General features: G+C 36.9%; 1 protein-coding gene across 2 annotated transcripts in view; it reads left to right on the top strand.

Moving 5' to 3' along the window:
• The window catches only part of NUP107 (nucleoporin 107), a 43,956-nt gene that overhangs the window by 21,316 nt on the left and 9,684 nt on the right, over nt 1–12,956 (top strand). For both annotated transcript variants that reach the window (XM_030323168.2, XM_030323170.1), the window contains 10 exons: nt 3,020–3,110; nt 3,269–3,345; nt 5,573–5,632; nt 6,492–6,637; nt 6,761–6,809; nt 10,072–10,141; nt 10,459–10,577; nt 11,340–11,378; nt 11,685–11,835; nt 12,153–12,265. In XM_030323168.2, the coding sequence (XP_030179028.1) occupies nt 3,020–3,110; nt 3,269–3,345; nt 5,573–5,632; nt 6,492–6,637; nt 6,761–6,809; nt 10,072–10,141; nt 10,459–10,577; nt 11,340–11,378; nt 11,685–11,835; nt 12,153–12,265 (915 nt within the window). The remainder of the gene's footprint in view (nt 1–3,019; nt 3,111–3,268; nt 3,346–5,572; nt 5,633–6,491; nt 6,638–6,760; nt 6,810–10,071; nt 10,142–10,458; nt 10,578–11,339; nt 11,379–11,684; nt 11,836–12,152; nt 12,266–12,956) is intronic.

The raw sequence follows: 12,956 nt of genomic DNA on the forward strand, positions 1-12,956 counted from the left end.
TGCCTTTACAAAACCATAGATAATGGGGTTTTTCTTCTTATTTTTTACTTCTAGCATTCTTTTTTTTCTTAGAGCTAGAAAGAGCTTCAGTATAGTCCATGTTTTCCAGTGGTCTCATTTACAAGCAAACGTAATACAACACTGAAACTTGGAGAAGTTTGGTGACTTTCAGGGTCACAGAATCAATGAAATAATCAAGGCTGGAATCCAAGGCTGTGATCTCAGTTCAGTGCCTATTCTATTACAATGTGGTCACTCTGGCTGTACCACTCACTGTCTGTGTGTCCATGAGTAAGCTAATCACCTTTGTGCCACGATTTTCTCATCCATTGAACAGGCACAGAATTAGCACCTCTCTTTGGGTTCATATGAGAATCAAATGAGATAATTGCTGTGAAGTATCTAGCACATTGTCTGGCTTACAGTAAATATTCAGTAAATGAGAACTTTCATTATTAACATTTTCATCTTACATAGGATGAAAATTCTTTTTCTTTTTTCTTTTTTACCTTTTGACCCCCTTCATCCATTTCTCCCACTCCCAACCTCTGGCAACCACCAATCTGTTCTCTGTATTTATGGTCGTGTTTTGTTGTTTATTTTTTTAATTGCACGTATAATAAGAGAGGTCCTATGGTATTTGTCTTAGTCTGACTTCACTTAGCATAATGTCCTCTAGGTCCATCCATGTTGTTGCAAATGGCAAGATTTCATTCTTCTTTGAAAGATATTCCATTGTGTATGTGTACTGGTATATGTATATATACCACATCTTTTTATCCATTCATCTGTCAGTGAACACTTATGTTGTTTCTATGTTTTGGCTACTGTAAATAATGCTGCAGTGAACATGAAGGTGTATATATCTCTTCAAGTTAGTGTTTCTATTTTCTTTGGATAAATACTAGAAGTGGAATTGCTGGGTTGTAGGGTAGCTCTATTTTTAACTTTTTGAGGAACCTTCTCATTGGTTTTGGCGTTTTTTTTGTTTTTTGTTTTTTTTTTTTTTTTTGAGAGAGAGAGGGAGCAAGTGAGCTAGGGGCAAAGAGAAAAGTGGGGCTCATCCCAAGCGGCGCTCATGTTACACCTGATGCGGGGCTCGTGCTCGCTTGAAGCGGGACTCTAGCTCACCTGATACGGGACTTGAACTCATGAACCATGAGATCATGACCAGAGCTGAAGTCAGATGCTTACTGACTGAGTCACCCAGGTGCCCTCCTTATTGTTTTCCTCAGTGGCTGCACCAGTTTACGTTCCCACCAACAGTGCACAAGGGTTCCCTTTTCTTCACATCCTCACCAACACTTGTTATTTACTATCTTCTGACAAGACCTGTCTTTTATACCTCTTTTGAACATAATTGTAATCATAGTATACATTAAGGGATTTTAATAACTTTATTTAGATACAATTCACCTACCGTACAATACATCCATTTAAAATATACAATTCAGGTGCGCCTGGGTGGGTCAGTCAATTAAGCATTCAACTCCGGGTCAAGTCATGATCTCGCGGCTTGTGGGTTTGAGCCTCGCGTCAGGCTCTGTGCTGACAGCTCAGAGCCTGGAGCCTGCTTCGGATTCTGTGTCTCCCTCTGTCTCTCTGCCACTCCCCTGCTCACCCTCTGGCTGTTTCTTTGTCAAAAATAAAATAAACATTAAAAAAATTTTTTTAAATCTACAATTCAGTAGTTGGGCATATTGCATTATTCATTTTTTTTCTCTGTGGTAAAACATAGATAACACCATTTGTTGTTTTAGCCATTTTTAGTGTACATTTCAGTGCCATTAATTGCATTTCCAGTTTTGTGAAACCATTACCACTATCTATTCCCAAAACCTTTTCATCACACCAGACAGAAACTCTGTAACATTGTGTAATAACTCCCTGTTTCTCCCTTGCCTCAGCCCTTGATAACCTCTGATCTACTTTCTGTCTCTCTGAATTTGCCTATTCGAGCTATTTCATGCAAGTGGAGTCATGCAATATTTGTTCTTTTGTATCTAATTTATTTTACTTAGAAAAATGTTTTCAAGATTCTATATTCAGTTTTTATCCTTCCTTTTTTAGATAGCATATCAAAACATTTCCTCATGTTAATACATAGCTTTCATTATGTTTAATGGCTATAAATCCAGAATGATGTTTTGGGGTATGATATTCTTTAGTTACATTACTCGGATTCTCTAGGTTCAAGTGGTAGAAGCCCAATTCAAGTTACTTACGTGGGGAAGAATTGATTGGCTTGTGGAACAGGGAAGTCTGTGGGGTCATAATCTGGTTTTAAGCAGGATCCAGGGATGGTATTGGGATACCATCTCTTTCCCAGGCTCTTGGCCCTGTCCTCCTTTCTGTGGCTTCATTCTCACGAAGCCGCTCCTTGTGTCTCTGATGGCCCCCAGCAGCTCCAGACTTGCATCCTCCTGCCAGCTAGCAATTCCAGCAAAAGGAGTGTGTCCCTTTGCCAGTATTTCCAGCAAGAGTCCTAGGAGTGATTCTTGTTCGATCACATGCCTAATCTTAGCGTTTGGAGGTGGGATTGTAGGATCTTGCCCAAACCATATGAAGTAAATGACGAAGAGATGGTTCCTAAAGAGGTAGTCTCTCTATCTCACTGATGTATCTTGCTGGTTACTCTAAGTTCATCTGATTCATCACAGTTCACACAAATATCAGTGGGCTGAATGAGCACTAGCACCCTGTCGTTCTAGAGACTGACAATGTTTTTATAATACTTGAAGTCAAGGGTCATCAACCTCTTTAGCCCCATTTGTCTCTAGCAGAATTAAATGCCTGTGAGCCCCATGGGAGCCTCCTCTGCAAGCCCAGAACCAAAGAGCAAAGGGTAGCAAAGTGAAATGCCATGACTAGTTGTTAGTTGTCTGCATCTCCCTTTGAAGTATCATGCTTTAAGTTACCTAATCCTGATATGTATTGCTTGTACTTTTCTGTAAGGCACAGTGCTTTTCCAGTATCACACTTGGTTATAGGACTGACTGTTCTTTTTCTGTTTCTAAAGGCACAACGACTCTGTAAACGTTGTGGTCAGGCATGGAGAGCTGCAACACTTGAAGGCTGGAAACTCTATCATGACCCTAATGTTAATGGAGGTATTTTAGTAGATTTTATTCTGAGAATTTAACCTCTGGGTATGTATTTAGCTCTAAATGCCAATCTTTGTGAAGCACAGTTTTTGTTTTTAGAAATTGTTGAAACAAGGAGTTCTATATTTTATACTATAAATTTTATTTCTTTTACTGTTTTATAGGAACAGAATTAGAACCTGTGGAAGGGAATCCATATAGAGTGATTTGGAAAATAAGTTGTTGGAGAATGGCAGAAGATGTAAGATATTTACTGATACTCATTTTTACTCTAATTAATTGAAGGCCTGCTGAAGGTGCTTTGAAACATTCAGAGTAGTGTAAGACTAAAGTTTCTGTTTTCAAAAAACTTCTGATCAAATTGAAGAATAGGGATGGTCAGGCTTAACTACTAATCAAACACTGATAAAAGATGAAAATATGAAAGAGGTACCAAATGAGTTCAGAGAATAAACATTTGGGCTAACCTGGCCTCCCAGGAGAGAGAACTGAATTGCACTTTAAAAAATTACTAGGATTTTGAGTTGTTGGGTGTGAAAAAAAGAGGAAGGAATTCTAGGTAGGATGTATAGGTTGGACAACTCAAGGGAGGTAGGTCTACCAGGTTGGAACAGAAGGCTCACAAAAGAATTACAGTCAGTCCTATTATGACATCATGTGACTTGTGCATTCCTAAAAAATCACTACAGGATGCAAAATCATGCAAAAAAATCCACAGGGCTTTTGGGGAAAATGGAGTTGAGAGCACAATACTAAAAAATTCTCAGTGATACATAAAAGGGTAAAAACTCAATAAAGCACTATTAAACAGGAAATACAGAAATGCTACAATAACTACAGCATTTTACCTTGAAAAAGCACTGAAGTTTACTTGTGGAATTGAGGGTCAGAGGGTTGCAGCTTGTGAGTTACTGTGAAGTATAGAAGGAGGTCAGCTGAAATCAATCAAACTGAAAATTGTCACACTCAATATGGATGGGTTTAGCTTATAACACATGTAATGAAGTGAGGTAGTAAGTAGATGTTTGAGGTATCTCAGTTTTGTGTAGTATTTCTAGGTGACATCATTCAACCAGGTGTAATTTTCTGCATTCACCTAGTATTACTTTCGGATGAAATTGTATGTTATCGGAAATTTGCATCATGTTTAAATACTTCCTTAATAGATCAGTTGCATTGGAACCAATTCACAGTTTCAAAACAAACATTGTAACAGGACTAATGAGAAAGGTGATTGAAAAGGGTAAATTAAGAACAGGCATTGGTGGTCCTCAAGTGTTGCTCTAAAGAATGAGTATATCACAGATAGCAGTGAACCATCAAAACCTCAAGGCACATGACAACAGTGTTTTCAGATTAGCATGACAGTGAAAAATAGGCTTAAAAATTGAATGGACTAGAGATGTCTGGCTGGCTCAGTCGGTGCAGCATGTGACTCTTCATCTTGGGTCATGGGTTTGAGCCCCCACGTTGAGTGTAGAGATTAACAAAAAAAGTAAAAAAAAAAAAAAAAAAATTAAAAAAAATGGAATGCACTAAAGGCTGAGAAACTAGTTAGGAGCCTGTTAGAATTATTCAGACCCTAAGTAATAAGGGCCTGTCCTAGAATAATATTGATAATAGAAAGGAAGAGAGCAAGAATGGTCAAGAGGGTGATTGGAGGGGCGCCTGGGTGGCGCAGTCAGTTAAGCGTCCGACTTCAGCCAGGTCACGATCTCGCGGTCTGTGAGTTCGAGCCCCGCGTCGGGCTCTGGGCTGATGGCTCAGAGCCTGGAGCCTGTTTCCGATTCTGTGTCTCCCTCTCTCTCTGCCCCTCGCCCGTTCATGCTCTGTCTCTCTCTGTCCCAAAAATAAATAAACGTTGAAAAAAAAAAAATTAAAAAAAAAAATAAAAATAAAAAAAAAAAAGAGGGTGATTGGAAACAAAGGCAGAGGACTCAGAAATACAGTGATAGTCTCTGAGGTCACTGGATAATAAGAAGACTGGAAATGCCATCAATAGAACGTGGTAGTGAAATGGGCTAATTTGTTGAATATAATTAATTCTACTTAGGAATTAGATGCAAACTGGTGCACGACAGGTTCCATCCAGGTGCCTTGCTTGATGTTCTCAGAGAAGGATCAGGTGGTGTTAGGTATTTAGAAACTTCTTAGGGGAAAATGCCTACACCGGTTCTGTCTGAAATAAAATTTGACAGTGATACATAATCAAAGCATCCGCTACAGTTGGATCTGCTTTCATCCTGTATTTGAAATTTAGATGGTTGATTTTTCCTGAAGTTTTCAGCACTGACTGTATCATCGAATTAAAGGGTCCTTCCCCTTTTTTGCCTCACTAGATTTTTCACTAAAGTTTACAACTGTCAAGTGAATAAGTTCAGTTTAGAAGACATTGTAAAATTTCAGATTATGAAAAAAACTGACAAGCTGAGGAAAACTGTAGTTCAAATTTATATTCTGCATTTCAGGAGCTTTTTAATAGATACGAGAGAGCAATTTATGCAGCTTTAAGTGGGAATCTCAAGCAGGTATGTAGTCTGTTTTAATTCTTTTTTCCCTGTGGAACAAAATCAGATATATAAAATATTCTAATCATATAGAATAAATTTTATAAGCTTTTTTTTTTTAATTTCTATCCAAGTTAGCATGTAGTGCAATAATGATTTCAGGTAAATTTTATAAGTTTAAGTTACTTTGTAAGAAGTAGCAGTGATAGCGATAATCGTGAAATGGGATAGTGACTTGAGCTGCGTAATTTCATGTATCCTGTACACCAAGTGATGTTTTAATACATGGAATCAGATTGTAATTTCTGAGAATTGTAAATTTAGTTACAACACACTTTTTTTGCAATACACATTTATTGCTGAGTTCTAGTGCCCATAGCTTTATACAGAAGTGTGCCCCTAAGGCACAGGAACTGTTTGGATTGTCTTACGTGTGTGGGCTTCTTGCAGACCCCGCCATCCCCTGCACTTTATAGTTATTTGAGGGATGTTATAATAATTAGTTGAAACACCATCTTACATCAACATGGAAAATTGATGCTATTGTGAATTCAGTAGGAAAAAGTCTCAGTACTTCAAACTTTTTAGGGGCGCCAGGCTGGCTCAGTCAGCAGAGCATGCGACTCTTGATCTCAGGGTTGTGAGTTTGAGCCCCACGTTGGGTGTGGAACCTACTTTGAAAAAAAAAAGTTAATAGTTCAAGCTTTTTGGAAGATGTGGGGGGGGGTGGTAAAGGATTATTTGGTATGGTATGTTATAATCCACAGTGTTTTATGTTATTCTAACTAATGACTTTATAGTCCATATCAATGGAAGTAACTTTTTCCCTTTTTTTTTTCGTTGACTGTGTGTATGTTTCTGGTTTGGAATGGGGGAAAAGCTGCTTCCTGTCTGTGACACCTGGGAAGACACAGTGTGGGCCTACTTTCGGGTGATGGTGGACAGTTTGGTAGAACAGGAAATCCGGACATCAGTACTGACTCTGGATGAAACTGAAGAACTCCCTAGGGAATATTTGGAAATAAAGTGAGTTTATTGGTTTGTTTTTTGTCCTGGTAATTTGTAATATGCTCTGTAAAGTTTTATTTTGTAGCCCTTGTTCATATTATTAATACTGTTTTATCCCTTTCTTGTATTTTCTTTTTAAAGTTGGACCTTAGAAAAGGTATTTGAAGAACTTCAAGCTACTGATAAAAAGGTAAATATTGGTAGGAACATTTTAGGATAATTGGAATAGGAAACACTGAATGTTATGTTGGTGTGCACTGTAGCTGAAAGGCAAAAAAATTTATGAAACTGTTATATTCTCTTCTTTTCTTTACCTCTTATCCAAATGAGAGACATTCTTGAAAAGGAAGAGACTTAATTGCATATTTAAATAATGTTTCATTTCTGTCTCTTTGGTTTAGGATTGGTTTTATCTAAAAATAAGAGTACGGAGGGGCTCCTGGGTGGCTCAGTTAATTAAGCATCCAACTTCGGCTCAGGTCATGATCTGGCGGTTTGTGAGTTCGAGCCCCATGTTGGGTTCTATGCTGACAACTCAGAGCCTGGAGCCTGCTTCAGATTCTGTGTCTCCCTGTCTGTCTCTACTCCTCCCCCGCTCACACTCTATCTTTCTGTCTCAAAAATAAAAATAAGCATTAAAAATAAGGGTATGCATGTAAGCTAATTTATCCCTTTCTTTTTGAAAAGTAAAAATATTAATGGGAAATTAACAAGACTTTTCCTAGATCTTAAAATAATCTAATATTTTTAAGTATTATTCGCCTAACAAATTGTAAATAACTGAAGTATGTAACAAAATAATCCAAAAATATAAATAAGACCTATATAATAACTTCTTCCCAACCCCTTTATGGTTATTCTCATTCCCCAGAGATGATAAATATATAGCTCTGTATTCTTCCGTATCCTTCTCCATACCATTACAAATATGTGTAAATAATGTATATAGTTCAAGATAGGATTTTGATTTTTGTTGTTGTTTGCATCATACTACATACATTACAACTTGGTCGGGGGAGAGTTGTTTTGTCTTGTTTTTTCATTTAATGATACTTTATCCAAGTTAGTGGATATAGATTTAATGTAACCTAACTTATTCTTTTTAAGCATTCCTCTTTTGATGGTATTTAGGTTGTTTCTTAGCACTGCAGTGAACATTCTTTCATTCTAAAGTTGCTGTTAAGCTTATATACATATATGCTTATCTACCAAGCCTGTTATAGGATAAGTGTCCTGAAAGCAGGGTTGCTGAGTTAAAGGGTAGATGTATAATTACCTGATTGTAGCACTTCATATTCCTGTAAATAATTTATTAGTGTGGTCATTTCCCTGAATTCTCACCAGTCCCAAATGTCACACTTCTAATTTTTTTTGCTAATCTAACAGGTTAGGTGGGAAATAGGAGCTCACTATTCTACTCTTATTTCCCTTCCTGTTCGTAAGGCTGAGCAAGTTTTCCTGTGTTTATTGACCATTTGTGAATTTCCTGTTCAAATCTTTTACCTGTTGTTTTGTTGAGTTTTATTTTTTCCTTATTACTTTACTTTGTATAGTAAAGAAATTAGTGTTTGTTCTGTCAAGTATTCATTACCAGTCTGTTATTTTGGAGACTCCAGCTAATGAAAAATAAAGGAATAAATATAAATATTAGAAAGGGGGAATGTTTACATATGATAAAAGTATAAATCTGGAAACTCAAGATTCAGTAAGTTGTTAGGATTAATAAAAGAATTAATAAGAATAAGAGAATGTTGGGGGCTCCTGGGTGGCTCAGTTTGTTGGGCATCCGACTTCAGCTCAGGTCATGATCTCACGGTTCGTGAGTTCGAGCCCCGCGTCTGGCTCTGTGCTGACCACTCAGAGCCTGGAGCCTGCTTCAGATTCTGTGTCTCCCTCTCTCTCCGCCCCTCCCCTGCTCACACTCTTTCTCTCTCTTTCAAAAATAAATAAACACTAAAAAAATTTTTTAATTAAAAAAAAAAAGAATAAGAGAATTTTTTAAGTATCTAAGTTCCAGACAAAGTTATCCCCCCCAAAAATCATAGCCTGTCTGTACTTCCTACAACTAATTAGAAAAGTCCCGTTTAAATTATTGACCGAAACTATAAGACACATGGGAATAAAATTAACTGGGGGTGTGAGGACCTTGGTAAAGAAACTATAGAATCTTATGGGAAGACTTGAATAGATATACCATGTTCCTGGATGAGAAGATTTGATGTAAATATTAGCTATTCAGAAATTAACATAGAAACTTCATACTTTCGGAAATTTTTCTGAACAGAAAAATTTACAAGTAAAATAAGTGAGAATGGCAAAAAAAATTGGAAAAAAACAGTATTATGCAGTGCTTGTCTTACTCGATAATAAAGCAGCATAAAGATACAAGAAACTAATATGCAGTTAGTATGGAATGAATAGATCAGTGAAGCACAGAAGTCCATATGACATCCAAGTACGTATTAGAACTTAGTGACAGTGGTGATCTTTTCATTTCAAAGGAAGAGAAATGGTTTATATACATACATGGTATGGGCATAATTGGCTTTCCATCTGGATGAAAACAAAGCTAAATCACTACCTCATGCCATGTTTTAAAATCAGTTCAGGTGGAGCAAAGATTTGAATGTAAAAAAGAATAAATGTGGGGCACCTGGGTGTCTCAGTCAGTTGAGTGTCAGACTTTGGCTCAGGTCATGATCTCACAGTTCATGAGTTCGAGCCGCACGTCAGACTCTGTGCTGACAGCTCAGAGCCTGGAGCCTACTTCGGATTCTGTGTCTCCCTCTCTCTGCCCCTCTGTCACTCGTGCTCCGTCTCCCTCTTAAAAATAAACATTAAAAAACAATAATAATAAATGCTGAAAGAAAATTCAGATAATGAAATAAAAATTAAAACATATTCAACAAAAAGAAATAAACTCTGCTTCTGAACACTCTAACAGCAGGTTACTTGGTTTTTCTACTCTATCTAATCACTATTTTGGTGATTTCTGTTACGCTTGGTGCCATGTGCAGAAGAGAATACCCAAGGAATGCCTGCAGGAACTGCTGCTCAGGTTCAAAGGACTCGTAGGGTTTGTTTTGCTTAGGTTCCATGTGCCCTCCCTTTCTGGCTCACCGTGGAGTGCCAAGAAAAACAGTAGTAAAATATAAAAAGTAAAACTTTAATAATATTCATAGAGATTAAACCGTTTTGTCATAGTTCCCTGCTTTTTTTTTTTTTTTTTTTTTTTTTTTTTGATGTTAATTTTTGAGAAAGAGAGGGAGCACGAGCGAGCTAGGGAAGGGCAGAAAATATCCTTCTCATATTTTGTTTTGGTCTCCTGAGACCCTTCATTAAAACTTTTTCTTTGTATATATTGTTTCAAAAGTTGACATTTTAGTTTGCCAGTGAATAATACTATAGAATGACCACTAGAAGATTTATGGAAAATGTAAACATTTTTTCAGAGAGTTCTGGAAGAGAATCAAGAACATTACCATATAGTTCAAAAATTCCTTATCCTGGGAGACATTGATGGTAAGATACTATACTTTTCATTTTAGTTGGTACGAATTCTTTTTTTCTTATGGCAATTTTGTAAAAAGTCAACAAAACGATGCATGACTCACCACATCTTTTAATCTTTATATTGAATGCAAGTATTGTTAAAAAATGGAGTTTGAAAAAAAAAATGGAGTTTGAATTTAATCCAGGATCTGTTTTATATGTCGCATATTAACAATGAGGTAGTGATTTAATAGCACTATAGGAATGCAGTAAATGTCTTTGATAATGTTTATTTCTCCTTTTGATTTTTATCCCTATTGTTGAATCTTTGCTTTGATGGCTTGTAGGTTTGATGGGTGAATTTAACAAATGGCTTTCCAAAAGCAGAAACAATCTACCTGGACACCTCCTCCGCTTCATGACTCACCTCATTTTGTTTTTTCGCACACTGGGACTACAGACCAAAGTAAATAAAAAAGAACAATTTACTCTTCTTTGCAAGGCTGATGCTATATGCCTCTCATCAGGAAAACACACTTATTTTTTTGTTGTTGTTTTCTAGAAATGGTGGTATGGGTGCAAAAGTGTTCTGTATAGTCTCTTATGGTCACTTGGTGATAACCCACTGCGGGTAACCATTTAGGGCTCTAGTCTGTGAATGTAGAATGCTGATGGTTATGTGGTTTTTGATAAATTCAAGAACTTTATCCCCATCAGCACCCAACTCTAAATCAGTCAACTAAGCTAACTGAACCAGACTCATTTTTGTGTGAGATTTAAAATTTTTGTTTTCTTTTTCTTTTTGTTACTTTTTCCCTAAATGATGATAACATTTTGGTCAGAGTACATGTAGAAGGCAGATGGTACAACAGTTGAAAGCTTGGGCTTTGGAGTAAGAATCCTGGGTTCACATCCTCACTCGGCAGCTTCTAGCTGTGTAATTCTGGGTAAATAAAACCTCGCTCGTTCCTTAGTTTAGAAATTCTTAATTCCCTCCTTGGTAAATTGTGAACAATAATAGTAACCGCCTACAAAAAGCTATGGTAAGGTTAAATCAGGCAATACATGAACTTTGCTAAGCGCTTAGCCTAGCGTATAGTGATTGCTCAGTGGTAAATATTAAAGTCATTAAATCATTTGATAGAATTTTTATTAGATATATTGCTGGTACACATAAACATAAACAGTTGTGTTTATAATTGGGTTGTATACTTTTTTTTCTATCAAGGAAGAAGTCTCCATTGAAGTTTTAAAGGCGTACATCCAGGTAAACTTTGAGAATCCACAATTTGATTTTTTTTCCCCACCATTTTGATGAAAACAAAAATCAGAACAGTAGTGTGTTAATGCTCAGTGGCAGGAGAGCCATCAGAATCCATAAGAGATCTTTTAATTATTATAAGTACATTTTATTTGGAATTTTAAATTATCCTGTTTAGCAGCACAAATCCATGTCTATATGAATCTCTCATAAATATGTTTGAAATTTTGAAGTGAACTTTTTAAAAAGCACTGTTGATTCCAGAACCTGTTTTATTATTAACATACTTTGATTTTTTTTTCTGTTTTTTAGCTTTTAATAAATGAGAAACATACAAATCTGATTGCATTTTATACTTGTCACTTGCCTCAAGACCTAGCTATTGCCCAGTATGCGTTATTTTTGGAAGGTGTTACAGAATTTGAGCAGCGCCACCATTGTCTGGAGCTGGCTAAGGAAGCAGGTAAAAATGGTTGAGAACTTTACCTGTTGGGCTTTGTAGGCAAGTTACCATTTTGGCATCAGTAACATTTATCTTTCCAGGTTTAAATTTTATTGCTTTTGAGAGAAAAAAAAATAAAAATTTTCATGGAATTCTGTTTTAGGAATAAAATGACAACTCGTGTAAAAAAAAATATCCTCATTTTGGCGTTTTCTTTTGTAACGTCTTTCGTATTTTATGTGTTACATTTTTAAGGAAATTTTATCCCAGTTTACCAAATCATTGTGACCATGTGAATGATTAGTTCTTATTTTTGTCTCTTAAAAAAAATCCCTTAGATTTGGATATTGCGGCTATAACAAAGACTGTAGTTGAGAATACCCGAAAGAAAGATAATGGTGAATTCAGTCATCATGACGTGGCCCCAGCCCTAGATACTGGCACTACAGAGGTAATATGACTGGCAAGGGAGGTGTGTGTGTAACTCTGAATAATCCCTCATGTTGCTTTTTGGTCCACTTCCAACTTAGAATATTCTCGCGTCTTTTCTTTTTTTAAGAATTTTTCTTTGTCAGCCAAAGCCTTTTAAATTATAAAAGCTGGCAGCAAAATGAAGGTCTTACGTAAGGGATTAAAATTACTTACAATAGTATTGTGTTAAAGGAAGCTTCTTTATTATTATTTTTTAATGTTTATTTTTTGAGAGACAGAGACAGAGTGCAAGTGGGGGAGGGGAGAGAGAGAGGGAGACACAGAATCCGAAGCAGGCTCCAGGCTCTGAGCTGTCAGCACAGAGCCCGACGCGGGGCTTGAACGCATGAACGGTGAGATCATGACCTGTGACCTTAGCCAAAGTGGGATGAGCCGACTGAGCCACCCAGGTGCCCCGGGAAGCTTCTTTAACAGAAAAAAGTGAGCTTTGGGTTTTTGCTCTTCAGACTATTCTAGATACTTGATCAATCACTAACTCTTCAGTAGTTTACTTATCCTATTTTCAGACAGGACGCCTGGGTGTCTCTGTTGGTTAAGCATCTGACTCTTGATTTTGGCTCATGTCATGACCTCATGGTTTGTGGGATTGAGCCCCAAGTTGGGCTCGGTGCTGCTATTGCAGAGTCTGCTTGGGATTCTCTCTCTCTCCC

The sequence above is a fragment of the Lynx canadensis genome, chromosome B4 (genome assembly GCF_007474595.2).
Source record: "Lynx canadensis isolate LIC74 chromosome B4, mLynCan4.pri.v2, whole genome shotgun sequence".
In the NCBI taxonomy this organism is placed as follows: domain Eukaryota; kingdom Metazoa; phylum Chordata; class Mammalia; order Carnivora; family Felidae; genus Lynx; species Lynx canadensis.